Source organism: Myotis daubentonii, chromosome 11 (assembly GCF_963259705.1).
Source record: "Myotis daubentonii chromosome 11, mMyoDau2.1, whole genome shotgun sequence".
Taxonomy (NCBI): domain Eukaryota; kingdom Metazoa; phylum Chordata; class Mammalia; order Chiroptera; family Vespertilionidae; genus Myotis; species Myotis daubentonii.
In genome coordinates, this window is record NC_081850.1 from 77,247,793 (window position 1) to 77,265,195 (window position 17,403).

Here is a 17,403-nt window from a genome sequence, read left to right on the forward strand (position 1 = left end):
GTGTGCAGGAGGCAGCTGAATCGATGTTTCTCTCTCATTGATGTTTCTAACTCTCTATCCCTCTCCCTTCCTCTCTGTAAAAGATCAATAAAATATATTTTTAAAAACACACACACACAAAAAAAACTTTTGAGTGTTTCACTGGATTTCCATAAAAAGTGAGTATCAGACTATCAAGAGAAATACCTAAATATTAGCCAGCACCTTTTTACTATTTCAGACTTTCACAGGACTCTTTGAACATACCCATGTCATCAGGAACACTTAATTCTCAATTATTTTCCTTTTCCCCTCAATAGCCAAAGCCAAGATGTATATACTTTTTATTTTCATAATCTTTTTTCCAAAAATATTCTGGAGAATAGGTTGATCATCACCGGATCTTTTTTTTTTTTTTTTCATCACCGGATCTTGACTAGCTAATGAGGTAGGAACAGTCTTCAAAAGACGTTCTTAAGCATTTATGTAGCAAAACAAAAGAGAATAACCCAATTATATGCAGTTTTTCCTTTTTAGTGGTGGTTCTTTTCATAAAATGCCAAGAGCATTGGAAACTGGTCACATGCTACTTGTATGTAAAAGACAGAGAGTAAAACCCCATGAGAAAGCCCTCTGCTGAGCACATGCCAGGGCCGGTGGTGGTTAAGTCCATGTTGGCATCACACGGCAAGAAATGGCTGCCCCCAAATGCCAAGCTTTCCTTCTGAGTGATCTTACCAAAAAGATAAAGTTTCAACAGAAACAAAAGTACCCTTTCTTTCAATAGGAGTTCATTTGGCTCTTATTTTAACCCAGCTCTCATCCTTCCCTACATACACACACACCCCAAAAAAGATAAATAATTTCTGCCCTGGCTGGCTTGGCTCAGTGGATGGAGCGTCGGCCTGCGGACTGGGGGGTCCCGGGTTCGATTCCGGCCAAGGGCACATGCCTGGGTTGCGGGCTCGTTCCCCAGTGGGGGTTGTGCAGGAGGCAGCCAATCAATGATTCTTTCTCATCATTGATGTTTCTATCTCTCCTTCTCCCTTCCTCTCTGAAATCAATAAAGAAATATATTTTAAAAAAAGGTTAATAATTTCTATATACTGCATATCCAGTAGCATTATTTAAATGAATTTAGCAGTCGACTTACCAAATTCCGCCAGAGAAGCCCTCCTTATATGAAGGTTTAACAACGTGCACTAAACAGCTGGAAAATGCCTGGGTAATAACAGATTTCAGCACCATCTCTCTGTTAGCAGGTTGTTTCAAAATGCACCCACCCCTTAAATTCCTGTAAACCTAGGAAAGTCAACAATTATCCCCTCTCCTTCTACACCAAAATCAAAGTTCTGTGTTCTAACTACCCTTTCTGTATATATAAGGAATATTTTTCAAATCTACCCAATCAAGTGAACAGGTCATGTTTCTAAAAAAGGGGAAAGTTATCAATCAAGTATGCATTGGTATAACAAAGCAACCCCCTTAATAAAGTTGACAATTAGCTTCACTCAGAACATTTTTAATAATGCACATTACATTTTTAATAATGCACATTTAAAAAAAAAGTATTCTTACAAATTGTTCTGCAATCGAAATATACAATAGCCTGGAAAACAACATTTAAAAAACAAAGCCAATGTAAAAAGACAGGTTAAAACAACTAGGACAGTACAGGTTTATATGGCTCAGATTTCACAGTTTTCCCACTGCATCGTCAATGTCAGAAATCTGTTCCTTCAGCTGGCTCCATTGCTCCGGGTTTAAGGAAATACCTTTTCTTCCTGGTTTCGTTTCACCTTCTGGATCCATCCAATATCCTCTAATATTAATTAGGACTTTTCCTTTAAAGTCCCGTACGCTGACGTACCTCATTTTCCCAGTCTGGAACATGTTGTCATCCCTGCTGCTAGCTGCTCTGTTGATGACAGGGCTCTTGACATCTCACCAGTCTTTTGCTGCTTTTTTTTTTTTTAAATGACATTTAGTCTTTTTAAAAAAAAATATCTTATTGATTTTTTACAGAGAGGAAGGGAGAGAGATAGTTAGAAACATCAATGAGAGAGAAACATCGATCAGCTGCCTCCTGCACATCTCCCACTGGGGATGCGCCTGCAACCCAGGTACATGCCCTTGACCGGAATTGAACCCGGGACCCCTCAGTCCGCAGGCTGACGCTCTATCCACTGAGCAAAACCGGTTTCGGCAGTCTTTTGCTTCTTTACAGGCTTTTCTGAAGCAACTTGCTTTTTCCTCTAACTTTTTGTCAACTTCACTGTCAGAATCGCTGCCAGAAGAACTTGAAGAAACAAGTTCCTTTGACTTAGGCATTGCTGCGCTGCTGCGCCAACCAGCCCCTGCTCGCTCACTCGCTCCTCGCTACTCCTAGATACCTCTTAAATTCAACTTCTGCGCACCTGTAAGCAGCCAGCCCCAGAGAGGGGGTGGGGGGCAGGAAAAACCTTGAAGGGGATCAGAAAGGGTTAATCCTGGATTAGCTGGGAAGAGGGACCCAGGACCCTCTGGGCACAGAAGTCAGAGGGAGCCTGAAAAAACTGGGATTTAGGCCCAGGCTGGTCTGGGGTGGAGGTGGGGCAGGGATTGAGTTTTCTCTGGGTAGGGAATAGTTAAGTCCTTCTGGGCCTCCCAGGCTCTATGCACTCTCCCCTTCTGACCTTTTTCCTCTTCCACCTTGGGCGGGGCACAGCACCAGCGCGGAGAGCCTAGAGCCACCCGAAGGACCACCTCGTCCTCATGGCCTGCCTGAACCCCGTGCAGCTCCAGAAGGTAGGGGCCTGCAGGGTGGGGGCAGGGAGCATTGCGTAAGAGTAGGAAGACCCTCTGGACTGATCGGAAAGTGCTCCCAGTTCCGAAAACAACCCCATCCCCTGCCAATTTTCAACAGAGGAAACTGAAAGCAGAGTGGCTGATTCCCCCCATGATCTCTTAACTCCTGTCCACAAAGCCTGGGCGTCCAGACCACAGGCCCAGGGTGGGATGGGAATGTGTGCAGATGTGACCGAAACCCATAATAAGGTGCCAGGATCAGCCAGTCCCTGCCCGCCCAGATCTGGGCCTGCGAGTCAGGGGCGGGGCCGGCCGGGGTGATTGTCTCAGAGCTATGCCTGGGTGCCAGGGTCCAATGTACCTTAAACACAAAAGCCTACCTCATGGGAATTAGAGAGACACAGTCTTTTATTTTTATTTATTTATTTACTTATTAAATATATTTATTGATTTTTTACAGAGAGGAAGGGAGAGGGATAGAGAGCTAGAAACATCAATGAGAGAGAAACAGCGATCTGCTGCCTCCTGCACGCCCCCCACTGGGGATGTGCCCACAACCCAGGTACATGCCCTTGACCGGAATCGAACCTGGGACCCTCCAGTCCGCAGGCCGACGCTCTATCCGCTGAGCCAAACAGGTCAGGGCGAGACACAGTCTTTTAAATAACACGTCCCTTGTTGTTTGTTCCTGATGACAAGAGAAAAGTGCAGAAAGACACAGAAGGGCTCAAAAAGAAAATGTAGAGCCACCCCACCAATGCTTATGCTGACACAATATTTTGGTATACAGCCGTAGAATCTTTATAAGGTCCATCCTGATAGCTATGAATTATTGCTTATTGAACCCTTGCCATATTGCCCAAGTTCTCACAGTGGCTAGGATACTCATTTGCATGTGGCTTTTTTTTTCCCCATCAGGAACATATTTCCATGTCAGTAAGTATTTTTCTACCACGTGCTGTTTTTCAGACATTGCGTTCCAGACAGACCGCCCGTACTTTGTTGAACAAATCCCTTTGTGCTGAGCATTTAGATTATTTCTGATTCATTGCTGTCACTGTGCCTCAGTGAACACCCCCACACATTCATCTTTGCCCCCCTATTTGCTAATCTTCTTTTTATTTATTTATTTTAAATCCTCACTCAAGAATATGTTTAGAGAGAGGAAAGGAGAGAGAGAGAGAGAGAGAGAGAGAGAGAGAGAGAGAGAGAGAAACATCAATTGGTTGCCTCCCAAACTTGCCTTGACCAGGAATTGAACCTGCAACCTAGGTATGTGCCCGCTCTGGGAATTGAATCCACAATCTTTTGGTGTATTTTGCTCCAACCAACTGAACCACCCAGCCAGGGCCCTCCAACTTCTTATCTCAAGAATGCTAGCACTGCGTTTACCGGATCACGGGTATGCACAATACCCCCCACCCCCCCAGTTCCCAGGGGGTAGTTTTCGGCTTGATTCTGCGATGAGGATTAAGTTTCTATCATGCAGAGCTGCCCAGAGACTGAAGGGCCCGTGGTGGGTGGGCACGAATGTCCCAAAGCCCTGTTGTGCGTGGAAGGCAGAACTGAGCATCCGTGGAGGAGGGAATAGGGGTCAGTAACTGGAAATCGGACACTTCACAGGGGTTCAGGAGGTGACTTCCAATGCCCCTATTCAGGTTACGACTTCCTATCTGCCGGCAAACGAGCAGATATTCTTTCCTACCTCAATAGCCTCAGAATAAGGGGACTGGAGGCAAATCGGAGCAAGCCAAGGGTTTCAGTGCCCCACTGCACTCATGCCAAAGCCCAGCTCCTTGCGTGGCCTGGCCCCTGCCATCCTCCCGCCTCCCTGCCAACCCTCCCCTCACTCGACACCATCGGGTCCCCGTTCCTCACGTTTCTGTGTTTCTCTCGTGCTCAGGGTTTCACACATCCTGCTCCCTTCCCTGGAGTGCTCCTCCCTGTCTCTTCCGCTCCCATTATCCTGCTGGTCCCTTTAAATGTCACTTCCGCAGGGCTGCTGCCCCGAGACCTCCCGTCCTCCCCATCTGGTTTACATTAGACGCTCCTTCCTTTCGCTCTAGAACTGCCCTCTTCCTCCTTGCACTCAGCAGTTTGTGACATCTATTCCCCTGTGTGCGGCTTGTTCCCATCAGCCTCCTCGGCTTGACTGGCAGCTCCAGGAAGGCAGGCATCCTGGCTGGTTTCTTGTTACTGAATCTCCAGCTACTAAAACCGTGTTTGGTACACAGTATGTGCTCAATCAGTTTTAGTCGGGTAGATGAATGAGGTTATATTCCCCTGTGATCCAAGCTCACTGGACCACTTGCCTTTCCCTTCCTCCTTCCATCATTCCAGAGAGAGGAAGGGAGAGGGAAAGAGAGAGAGAGAAACATCGATGAGAGAGAAACATTGATCAGTTGCCTCCTGCATGCCCCCCACTGGGAATCGAACCCGTGACCTTTTGGTTCATGGGTCAACGCTCAACAGCTGAGCTACACCTGTGGGGCCATTCCAGCCAATATGGATTGCTCCTCACTGGAGGCCAAGCACTGTGGCCAGGGTGGGAGCCAGAGCAATGGACAGGACACTGGTCCTGCCTTCACACAGTTGGGGGGAGAGGTCCAATCAGCTTCCGTAAAGGATGTCTGAGGGCGGGGAAGCCTGAGCCCCTTCCTGCCTGTAGTTCCAGGAGGATGGATTCCTGGTGCTGGAAGGATTCCTGTCTGCAGACGAGTGTGTGGCCATGCAGCGGAGAATCAGTGAGATCGTGGCCGAGATGGAGGTCCCGCTCCACTGCCGCACAGAATTTTCCACCCAGGGGGAGGAGCAGCTGCGAATGCAGGTAGGTGCCTGGGGCAGGTGAAGATGCCATCTGGTCTTTGATGGGGGCTCAGCCCCCAGCCAGAGCAGCAGCCCGGAGGCCCTCGGCTCATTCTGAAAACAAATCAGGCCCCAGCCTTCCATGTGCCAGGCTCCAGGCTCAGTGTCCTATATGCATAGTTCCTCCATGCCTCAGGACGAATGTATAAGGTCAGCATTATTGTCCCCATTTGACAGGTGGGAAGAATGAGGCTTGGCCCAAACCACGGGATTTTAACACAGGTCTGTCTGATACCAAATCCATGCAGTTCACTGCTCTGCCCTCTTCCTGAGTAGTTCTCTGGTCTCCAAGGGCCTCCTGGTGGCCAGGGACCCAAAATGAGGATGTGCCCGCCTGTGGAGGGCTTATCCCCCAGCGAGACTGGAAACTCTGCCCGTTTCCCTCCAGTGACTTAATACCACTCAGCACAGTTTGAGATGGGGAAGTTGAGACTTGGGAATTCATTCACAGTTCTCTACCCAGCTCCCAAGCCAGCGCTGTCTGTAGTCCAGGCCCCCTAATGGGCCTCACTCACACTCGTGCTGAGGAGCTGCTGCCACCTGGTGGGCACAAAGGGAATCAATGACGGAAGCCATGCAGCCTACAGGGCAGGGACTTGCGGAGAAGGGTTACAGAATGATAATTTCCTCTAAAAGGTTGGTTTCATTTGTCAGCACTCCAGTCTTCTCCTTGGGGGAAGCAGAGACGGGGCTCCTGTGTCCAGCGTCAATTAAAGGCTCCCAGGAGCGAGGGGGCTAATCCTGTGCTCTCCAAGCTGCCTTCTGAGAATGCTCCAGACACCAGTGAGGGGCGGGGGTGGAGGGCGGGGGGAGCAAGTGCATATATCTTGGCTTATAACGCTTGCAAATAGCTCGGCACAGCGCCTGGTACTCAGTAAACCCTCAGTATTCACTACTGATCTTGTGAATGACTTTGAAATTTAAAAAAAGATGAGCCCAGCCAGTGTGCTCAGTTGGTTGAGCATCATTGTCCGTGCACCAGGAGGTCTCTGGTTCCATTCCCAGTCAGAGCACATGCCCGGGGCTGTGGGCTTGATCCCCAGTAGGAGGTGTACAGGAGGCAGCCAGTCAATGTTTCTCTCTCTCTCCCTCTCTCTCTCTCTGAAATCAATAAAAACATACTATAAAAAAAAAAAAAAAGATGAGAGGGTGTCCTGTCCAGTCCTCCCAGCTTACCTCCTGCACCTCTCATTGCCTTTGAGTTATTTTACAACTCTAAGTTGTACAGAACTGATGATGCACAGAAGATAATTGTGTATAGAAATGGGTAAGAGCTGGGTCTGGCAGGATGCAATTATGATTCCGTGCCCTGCACTGGTCACAGTTATGCAGACTGCACTTATTGCCCTGTAGATAGGTCAGCTTTGCATCCATCTGTAAATTCATTTCAGCATTTGTCATTGTCCACGTGTGCGTGGTTCAGGGAATTCTCATGAATAAATGAGTTTAGTAAAAATCCTTCACACAGTTAGCATCATTGCCTTCAATATCATTAATATCAGTTATGCTTCCCTGACATGTTTCCCTCCCCCTGATCCTGGTGCAGAGGAGCTAAGAATGTTGAAAAAAAACAACACACCTAACTTTTACTTTTCAGTGGGAAAGGCTTTGAAGGGGCAGGGCAGTCACCAAGTTGAGCCACGGAGACACATGTAAGGCAGTGGCAGGAACCCACGTGTGGGGGTTGGTGCCACCCCACTCCACTCCTTTGCCGTGCAGAAAGGCAGGGAGGTGGCGGCCAAGGGTGGCTAACGCCACAGGAAAGCATGGGACATCGTTCTGGAACATCATTTTCATATGATGCTAAAAAACTGGAAACATGATATGAAAATGAACAGGGAGAGGTTCTTAAGAACATAGAAAAAGAATAGTAATAGCTCATATTTACCAAGCCTGTAGCCATGCCCTTGCGGCGTGTTCTCTATTTAGCAGCAGTAATAATAACAAAAGCAGAGCCAAAACCGGTTTGGCTCAGTGGATAGAGCGTCAGCTTGCGGACTGAAGGGTCCTGGGTTTGATTCCGGTCAAGGGCATGTACCTGGGTTGTGGGCACATCCCCAGTAGGAGATGTGCAGGAGGCAGCTGATCGATGTTTCTCTCTCATCGATGTTTCTAACTCTATCTCTCTCCCTTCCTCTCTGTAAAAAATCAATAAAATATATTAAAAAAAATAACAAAAGCAGATACATGTCACTTATCGGCACTCCAAGGACTGTCCTAGTGCTTTGTATATACCTGCTCAGGATCCTTAAACCCGCCCCCGCACGAGATAGGTGCCATAATAGCAACTGTATCTTAGGAGGAAATTAAGCCCAGAGAGGTTCAGTAACGTGGTTATAGTCACACAGCCAGTCAGCGGCAGAGCTGGGATCTAAACCCAAGTATTCTAGCTCCAGGGCCCGTGCTCTCTCCTGCTGTAAGCTTCAGCCTCTCCCTAAAGCCTCCAACAATCCCTGGAGGTCAGTTCCTCATTATTCCCCTGGAGGCTCTGAGAGGTAACACAAGTGGCCCCAGGCTATCTGGGCACCAGGCTGTGGGAAGAGCTCAGGAGATTTATCTCAGTGCAGTGGCGGATGCAATGACGTGAGCGCACTCCGCCTATACAAGCTTTCTCGGCACACCGGGAAGTGGCAGTGCCCGCCTGAGTAAGCCCCCTAGAGCCCCTACATAGTACCCTAACTTTCCTACCATTGGCTGCCCTAAGGATGGTGTAAACTTCTGATTGGTCTGGAATGTTATATATGTCGCTGTACTTAAACAATAAAGTCAGATCTGCGTCTTGAACCAGTCTCCGGAGTCAGGCATGCTTCGTTAGGACTCCGTCGGCCTCACCCCTGCGGGACCCCTGCCTCACCAGGCCTGTTTGATTCTAGCGCAGCGGTTCTCAACCTGTGGGTCGCGACCCCTTTGGCAGTCGAACGACCCTTTCACAGGGGTCGCCTAAGACCATCCTGCATCTCAGATATTTACATTACGATTCATAACAGTAGCAACATTACAGTTATGAAGTAGCAACGAAAATAATTTTATGGTTGGGTCACAGCATGAGGAACTATTTAAAGGGCCAGAAGGTTGAGAACCGCTGTAGCGCCTGTTATGAATCACACCATATCGAGGTTGAGTCATGTGACTTAAGAGGTTTCCAAGAAATGTCATGCTTGTAGCTCCCAGCTGTGCTCCCAGGCCCTTGGGGTTGCCAGTCACTTCTGCCTCGGTGGTGGGCAGGTTTGAGGAGCACCAGGGGGTCGCTAGCCCTGTGGGTGGGAAGCATGTACGCCCTCTTCCTTCCTGGTCAGGCCCACCTCTGACCCGCGATGCTCGCTCAGTCCCTCTGATGTCCCCCTCCACAGGGCAGCACAGACTATTTCTTGAGCAGCGGCGACAAGATTCGATTCTTCTTTGAGAAAGGCGTTTTTGACAATAAAGGTTCGGAGCTGGGGCCCTACGGGTGGGGATACACTGGACTCGGGTATCTGCCCCCAGGGCGGTTGTGGGGGAGCGCTACCCAGGGGAGATTAGACTCTAGTTCTTCAGCCTGTACCTGCTCCTTGTGCCACAGGAAATTTCCTGGTCCCCCCAGAGAAAGCCATCAACAAAATTGCCCATGGTAAGTAGGCACCTTGGGGAAAGGGCCTGAGTAAACTGAGGCCTGGGGGGTTTGGGGGTGTTACCCAAAGCAAGCAGTAGTGGCCCAGCAAGAGGCATTTCTGGCAGCAGCGCCCCCTGCTCCTCTGCACCTTATGATGCTAATCACGTGGCACTGGGAAGGGGGGTCCACAGAGGCCCCCCCCACATGGGCATAGGCAGACCCCTCAGCTCCCCTGGCCTGGGATGATCCAGGCCCTGGGCATGGGGCTCCTGGGTCCCGCTGCTTCCTGGGGTCTCCGTAAGGAGCACCTAACCTGCTGACATGGTCCCTGTTCTGAGACCCCAAAGCAAGCTAGGAGGCTGGTGTTTTGGTTTTGGTTTGTTTTTCAGTCTGATACATTATAATCTGTTTTGTAGACTGCTTATTCTTGTTTTGTTTTAATCCTCACCTGAGAAAATGTTTTCATTGATTTTTAGAGAAAGAGAAGTAGGGGGAGAGGGAGAGAAACATGGATGTGAGAGAGAAACATCAATCCATTGCCTCCCATATGCGCCCTGACCAGGGATCAAACCTGCAACCTAGGTATGTGCCCTGACCTGGAATCGAACCCGAAACCTTTTGGTGTATGAAACGCTCCAACCAACTTAGTCACCTGACCAGGGCTATATTGCTTACTTTTAAACTTGAAGTTATATCATCGTAGTTTTGTAAAAAAATTGTCATAAAATACATATAACATAAACTTTACCATTGTACAATTTTGAAGTGTACAACTGAGTGGCATTAAGTACATTCAACCCTCACTTTTTTAAAAAAAAATGTATTTTATTGATTTTTTTACAGAGAGGAAGGGAGAAGGATAGAGAGTTAGAAACATCAATGAGAGAGAAACATCGATCAGCTGCCTCCTGCACACTCCCTACTGGGGATGTGCCCGCAACCAAGGTACATGCCCTTGACCGGAATCGAACCTAGGACCCTTGAGTCCGCAGGCCGACGCTCTATCCACTGAGCCAAACCAGTCAGGGTGCAACCCTCACTTTTAAAATTAAGGTATAATTGACATAGAACATTTCACACACAGAGACACACACACTGATTTTTTTGTAACAACATAGCCAACAGTGAGAGGAGTGACTACTGAGTGCGGGCCCTGGGAGGGGGTTGCATGAGTTGCCCTGAGTCCTAGGCAGCGTGGGAGGCAGGCAGGCCTTCTAGTCCCATTGTGCAGAGGAGCACACTGAGGCTTACAGGAGAGAAGTCACATAGAGTGAGTGGCAATACTGAGATGCCACCACGTGATGGGCCCCTGGGAGCCCTTTGTCCTCTGAGGAGTGGGGAGGCAGGGAGTGATTCTCAGATGCCCGGAAGGTCAAGAATAAAGTCATGGGTGGACTGGGACCTATGATGGGGAGAAGTTGTCTGTGGGGCCCACTCCTTGGTTATAAACAAGCAGAAAGCTTAATGCACAGCATCAGTGAGAACAAGGCCTGAGTCTGGGTGGCCAGGGCTCGGCGTCGGGGGGATGTGTGGGGGCTGGGGACTGGCCCATCAGCCTACCTCTGTCCTGCAGCTCTGCACGCCTATGACCCTGTCTTCAAGCGTGTCACACACTCCCCCAAAATGCAGGTGAGCAGAGGTGGGGGCGAGGGTGGTGGGCAGGCCAGAGTGAGTGTGGCTAGGCTGGCAGTGTGACCTCTGCCCCTTTCCAGGCCTTGGTCAGAAGTCTGGGCCTCCAGAAGCCTGTGGTGGTGCAGAGCATGTACATCTTTAAGGTGAGCTCCCCGGCTTCCCCAGGCCTCAGTTTACCCTCTGTAAAATGGGCAGAATGCTCATACCAAGCCCCTCCTTTTTGGGGAGCCAAAAATGGCTTCCCAAGTTATTGTTAAGTTGGGGGAAGAACATGTAAAATCGGTCTTCTCTGGCTAAGGCACCTGGCATTCAGTTGGTGCTGTTAAAATGTGGTGGTAGGTGGGACAGGGATCCCTAGGACTACCTCTTCCCTTTGGCTTTTGAAATGCTCTGCTCCCAGCTTTCAAGACCCTGCTCAGTAGCACCTCCTCCAAGAAGCCTTCCAGCTCCCTTGGGAAGAGAGGGACTGGCCTGGGTCCCAGCCTCTATGGCTGCCCCTGACCTCTGCCTCATGTTTTGTCAGGCATGTGCATGGTCAGACTGGGAGTGCCCTCTAGGGCAGGGTGGTTTTTCTCTCTGCAGCCCTCCAGGGCCTGGCACCCTGTAGGTGCCCGATAGATGGGTGCTGATGGGAAATCTTGGAGGTAAACACCTGTGCCAGGGAAGAGCTTCCCACAAACTCAGAGCGGCCTCTCCCCCCTCCCCCGCTGCTCTCACCTGGCCCTTTCTCTTGCAGCAACCTCACATTGGCGGCGAAGGTGAGCCCAGAGCGGGCTGGATACCCAGCAGAGGCCGTGGCGGGAAATCTGGGATGTTGGTGGTTGCTGGGTCTTCCGAGGGCGGGAAGGTGCTTGCCGCGATGTCCGTGGGCCAGGCAAGAGAAGCTGCCTTCCGGTCCTTCCTGGAACAGTGGATTGGGGGGCATCCTGGAGCCCCGGCACAGTGGCTCCCGAACCTGGACACACGCCTAGCTAGTTAAAATACAGATTCCCAGGCCCCTTTCCCTGAGATCATGAGTCAGTAGGGCTGCCAGGGCCTGGGAATCCTGTGTTCTTAACAAATTCCCTGGAGTACTGACTCAGCATAGAAACGGATTAATTCCCCCCCCCCGCCCCGCCTGGATTCACAGATACCCTTTATGGCCCTCCTCGTGGGCGGTCACCCACTTCTGCTCACATACCTCCCATGAGGGGGGCCCACCGACTCAGGCAGCCGTTCCTTTCTTAATGAGCCCAGCCGGCCTCCTGGTGACCAGCTCCTCCATTCAGTCAGAGGCCTGCACCCCCATTTCCTTCGGCCATTCCTTCTCCAAGTGTTTTGGGACACCCCCATTAGGACACCTTTCTCTTGACATTGTCTGGATTGTCAATGTCCCCCTTACAGTTTGGTGCTCAGAAATCACAGTTCCCCAGGAAGGAAGAGGAGAGACTAGTACTGCTTCGCCTGGTTGTTACCAAGACAAAGGCCCTTCGATCAGTGGTCCCCATCCTGACTGAGCCCCAGCACCGGGGACGGGTACTTAGGGACACTGTTGCCCCCGCCCGCCCACACACACACTTTGTGCTCAACTCCCCAGACTTCCACCACTGGGTGAATCGTCGGTGACTGGAGGTGCTTGTCCCTGGTTAAGGACAGTGGCCTTAGTTACTGGGCTGGAGTTAAATAGCAGCTACATTTTTATTTTTTGTCAATCCTCACCCGAGGATATTTTTCCATTGATTTTTAGAGAGAGTAGAAGAGAGAGAGGGAGAGACAGAGAGAGAAAAACATTGATGTGAGAGAGAGACATGATTGGTTGCCTCCCACAGGACCCTGACCAGGGATCAAGCCTGCAACCAAGGTAGTGCCCTTGACTGGAATCGAACCCGGGGTCCTTCAGTCTGCAGGCCAACACTCTATCCACTGAGCAAAACCAGCTAGGACAATAGCAGCTGCTTTTTATTTTCTTCCCCATCACCATTTATCCCCTCTTCCACCTCCATTTAGCAGCTACTTTTTAGCAAGTAATTACAAGTCAGTATCAGCACTTTTCACACATCATGAAATCCTCCAGCAATCCCATGAGGCCTGTTAGTGTTGGGACCACTTTACAGTTTAGGAAATGGAAGCTTTGAGAGGTGAAATCTTTTGTTCTGAGTCTCCAGGCCAGGAAGTGGCAAAATTCTAACTGATCCTGGGAAGGCTGGGCCCGGAGGGCTCGGAGAGGATTGGGGGCTGGAGAAAAAAGCCCAAGGTGAGTGGAGCCCAGCTCCTCATGCCCCCGCGGGCCTGCTGCAGCCTCCTCTCACCAGGACGCCACCTTCCTGTACACGGAGCCTCTGGGCCGGGTGCTGGGCGTGTGGATCGCACTGGAGGACGCCACGCTGGAGAACGGCTGCCTGTGGTTCATCCCTGGCTCGCACACCAGTAAGGACACCCGTCTCCCCACCCACTCATATTCCACCCGCCGCGGGAGAAGGGTCTGGGAAAAAGAAAGACCAAAGGCTCCATCTTGGTCTGCAGGTGGAGTGGAGAGAAGGATGGTCCGGGCTCCGGCTGGCTCGGTGACTGGCCTCAACTTCCTGGGGTCGGAGCCAGCCCGGGATGACAGCCTCTTTGTGCCTACACCAGTGCAGAGAGGTAGGCGGGACGCAGGGGGCAGGAAGGCAGGGCCCTGCGGCCTTGCTCTGAGCCCCCACTCACCAGAGTGCTGTGAAGTCACAGAATGAGAGGTCACTGGATACTGGGAAACCGGGAAGCAGTGGGATTAACACCAAGTCTCCTGATCAGACTGGACTCCAGGTTCTGCTATTTCTGGGCACTTTGGGCAAATGACCCAGTCTCCCAGAGCCTCAGTTTCTCCAGATGGAAAGTGGGGAAGCTGGAAGATGTCACACAGAACCTGTGTGGTACCCAGCAAGTACTCCAGATGCCAGCTCCTAGGGCCCCCTCTTCCTTTTGGAAAAGGGAGAACTGAAGTCCAACTCAGCCCTCACTGGCCAGGTCCCAGCTGACCAGCCCAGCTGTGCTGGTTCTGCAAACACCACAGAAGGATGCCCTTGCGAAAGCTGGCCAAGGGCACAGGCCCCCCTGAAGGGACCGGATCCCGGGGAACCCATGTCCCACAGCACAGCCTCAGGTCCCAGGGCAGGCTGCAGGCCCTCCTGATGAGAATGGATGGGGAGGTGAACAGGCCACAAAACTGCTCGAGCCTTGCAGGGCCCGTGTCCCTTCTTGACCTGCTGTGTCCCTGCCAGGGGGCCTGATCCTAATCCATGGAGAAGTGGTGCACAAGAGCGAGGCAAACCTCTCTGACCGCTCGCGCCATGCCTACACTTTCCACCTCATGGAGGCCTCTGGCACCACCTGGAGCCCGGAGAACTGGTAGGTGGCAGGGAGGGTGTGCCCCAGTCCCCTAAAGAGGTCCTGGAGGCTGGGGGGAGCGGTGATACTGACATCTCGAGGTCATCTCCTCTGTCTCCTGCAGGCTCCAGCCAACAGCTGAGCTGCCCTTCCCCCCACTGTACACCTAAAGGCTCCGCAGGCCTGGGCACGGTCCCCTCCCGGGAAGCTGTGGCTGCCAACACCAGCACCTGCCGACCGCCCAGCTGCAGCAGGGAAGTCACCTCTCTCCTCCTGAGCTTTCCTTCTGCCAGTGTGTGTGCCCCTTGGCCCTGCAGACAGGCAGGCAAGAGGTGGCAGCTGGGCAGCAGGAACCTCCCCCTGCCCCGACACAAGCTCCCTCTAGAGCAGCGGTTCTCAACCTGTGGGTCGCGACCCCTTTGGGAGTCGAACGACCCTTTCACAGGGGTCGCCTAAGACCATCAGAAAACACATATGTAATTACATATTGTTTTTGTGATTAATCGCTATGCTTTAATGATGTTCAATTTGTAACCATGAAATTGGGGGTCACCACAACATGAGGAGCTGTATTAAAGGGTCGCGGCATTCGGAAGGTTGAGAACCGCTGCTCTAGAGGCAGCCTCCCGGCTACAAAAGGGTTTGGCCACTCCTCTGCCAGCTTCTTCTTCTCCCCCCCTCAGACAGAACACTATTACAGCGCAAGGCATTGAATAAAAATGACTTCCCAATGCAGCTTCTCGACCCTTCTTTCCCCAGCAGACATGTTGTCAAAATGAGGGCCCTGCTGTACACCATCCCAGGCATCCCAGCCCTGCCTGGTGAGGTCTGTGATTCCCTAACAACTCACATTGAGTGGGCACTCACTCGCTGTGCCAAGAGCTCACCTGTTGCGTCTCACGGAGTCCTCACCCCATGGACCTTCGAGGCAGGTGCTCTTACCATCCACGGTCACAGGATAAGTGACCTGTGCAGGGCACACAGCTGGTCAGTTGTTCAGGAGCTCAGCCTGACCCACAGCCTGTGCTCCTCACCTGCAAGGGGGTGAGGGTGGGGTGGGGGAGATGACCAGGGCTGGGAATCTAGTCCCAGATTCTGGTCCTGGCTCTGTGACCAAATACCTTCCTAACCTCAGGCCAGGCCCTTCCTCCCTCTGGCCCTGACGGAGGGCCTTCATGGGTCGCTCCTGCTTGGGATTGGCTGGCAGGCACTCAGACCTTTTGCAGGAACAACTACCAAATCCAGATCCTGTTTAGCTGGGGTCTGGCCTGGAGATTGCAAATCAGGGGCTACTAGCTGATGGCAGACCACAGTTGTGTTTTGTCTGGGCCTTGGCATTTTTATTTATTTTTATTATTAAAAAACATTTTTTATTTATTTCAGAGAGGAAGGGAGAGGGGTAGAGAGAGAAACATCAATGATGAGAGGGACTCATTGATCGGCTGCCTCCTGCACACCCCCTACTGGGGATAGAGCCTGAAACCCGGGCATGTGCCCTTGACTGGAGTCGAACCCGGGACCCTCCAGTCCCCAGGCTGCTCTATCCACTGAGCCAAACCAGGTAGGGCACCTTGGCATTTTTTAAAAATTTTCTTAAAATTGAGCCATTTCACAAAACAGTAAGATTGCTAAGCTTCCTTGAAAGAACAGGTCAGCAGCACGGGGCCAGTGGACTAGCATGCTGACAACTGGCTGAGCCTTAGGGGCGCGTGCTCTCTGCATCCCACTTCCCGTCCTCCGTCACTGCATTACCCGCCTGGTCTCAGCGGCCGTCTGAGTTTGTGACCCTGTTTCCAGCCGCCACTGCACGCACGGACACGCCAAGGCACAAAGGACAGGGCCCTTTCCCAAGACCACACGGAGGCGAGTCCAAGCCGCCGCTCTCCCCTGACATCTGGCCACCTCCTGGGCCAGCAGAGGGAGTCTGAGAAGGGGAGGGTTTGCAAGCCTTCGAGCCCCAGAGGAATGTCTCAATACTTTTCTGAGGGAAAGGACGTGGCAGGAATCCCACAAGCTCCCCAGAGCTCCCCTCCTGGCTTCTGGCCTTCCTGGGCCCGCATCTCTCCTCATCCTGCGGGCCCCTCCCTGCCAGGCGGGGTGAAAGTGGGGAGAAGTTGCTCCTCTGCCCCCAGCCCTTCCTCAGAAGCTCTTCCTAGCCCACATGGGAGGAACCACATGCATTTGGCTATTTTCCTCTTGGGTTCTTCTCCAAATAAAGCCAAGGTCACTCTGGTCTCCAAGTATAACCAACAGAAGTACAACCACTGGCTTGCTGAGAGGACTGGCCTTGCGTAAGGATGACACTTTCCCTACTGATTGCTTGTGATGTGTGGGCCCCGGGCTGGACACCATACACACCTCACCTCATCAGATCCTCACAACACTCTGTGAGGTGCAGGCTTATTCCCATCTTGCAGAGAATTGAGGCCCAGAATTGTGGGAAGCCGCCTATTGTCTTCACTAGCAGAAAGGTGTGGACAAGGAGCCCGAAATGCGCCCTGGCAAAGGGCAGAGCTATGCACTGACTGTTTAGTGGAGACAATAGTAGCTGAAGCAACTTCCCCACCAGTTATGTAAATCCTTACTGATAAGATAGTCTGCCTGCTACTGGAACTTGCCTAAGGGCTATAGGTGTATCCCAAACTGAATAAAAGGATGGCAAGGCCTGAGCACAAGCGGAGTCCTTCCTCTTGCATTGGGCTCCCGCCTGGCCCCCCAATTTTCAAATTATTATTTCTTGCTCGACTCTGTCATTTGCACGCAGCCCTTCTCCAGAGCAGGAACCCTGAACCACCCGGGATGTGGGTCATTCACACAGAATGGTAAAGCCAGTCACACCGTAAGAAGTGGTACAGCTGCCTTGGCCAGTTTGGCTCAGTGGAGAGAGTGTTGGCCTGTAGACTGAAGGGTCCCAGGTTTGATTCCCGGTCAGGCACATGCCCGGGTTGCGAGCTCAAAACCCAGTAGGGCATGTGCTGGAGGCAGCTGATCAATGGCTCTCTTTCATCATTGATGTTTCTATCTCTCTCTCCCTCTTCCTTCCTCTCTGAAATTAATAATATATATTTTTAAAAAGAAGTGGTACAGCCAAGGATTGACCGGTTTAGTTTGACAGAGAGCCTGAAGTGTTAACCATTATGCAATATGGCCTCCAGTGTCCACTCCCGCCCCCTCTGAGGATTGCAAGATGAGAGGCAGGGACCCATAGC

General features: G+C 51.4%; 1 protein-coding gene across 3 annotated transcripts; it reads left to right on the forward strand.

Moving 5' to 3' along the window:
* Positions 1–2,290: 2,290 nt before the first annotated feature.
* On the forward strand, positions 2,291–14,929 carry PHYHD1 (phytanoyl-CoA dioxygenase domain containing 1). 3 transcript variants are annotated; one of them, XM_059658268.1, is made up of 11 exons: positions 2,291–2,398; positions 2,687–2,766; positions 5,435–5,593; positions 8,982–9,057; positions 9,191–9,238; positions 10,794–10,849; positions 10,933–10,995; positions 11,589–11,610; positions 13,130–13,258; positions 14,089–14,215; positions 14,319–14,929. In XM_059658268.1, the coding sequence occupies exons 2-11, from the start codon at positions 2,734–2,736 to the stop codon at positions 14,362–14,364; spliced, it is 759 nt and encodes a 252-aa protein (XP_059514251.1). In that variant the 5' UTR covers positions 2,291–2,398; positions 2,687–2,733; the 3' UTR covers positions 14,365–14,929. The 3 variants fall into 3 exon arrangements, with proteins under 3 accessions (XP_059514251.1, XP_059514250.1, XP_059514252.1); XM_059658267.1 differs by lacking the exon at positions 2,291–2,398 and adding an exon at positions 13,355–13,471 and having other exon boundaries at positions 2,681–2,766; XM_059658269.1 differs by lacking the exons at positions 2,291–2,398; positions 5,435–5,593 and adding an exon at positions 13,355–13,471 and having other exon boundaries at positions 2,719–2,766.
* The last annotated feature ends 2,474 nt before the right edge of the window (positions 14,930–17,403 follow it).

Bases quoted from the DNA above. Each gene is read 5' to 3' on its own strand.
- PHYHD1 (XM_059658267.1), top strand. From the start codon at position 2,734: ATGGCCTGCCTGAACCCCGTGCAGCTCCAGAAG. The intron at 9,058-9,190 runs GTTCGGAGCTGG...CTTGTGCCACAG, and splicing joins AGGCGTTTTTGACAATAAAG to GAAATTTCCTGGTCCCCCCA. The intron at 13,472-14,088 runs GTAGGCGGGACG...TGTCCCTGCCAG, and splicing joins GCCTACACCAGTGCAGAGAG to GGGGCCTGATCCTAATCCAT.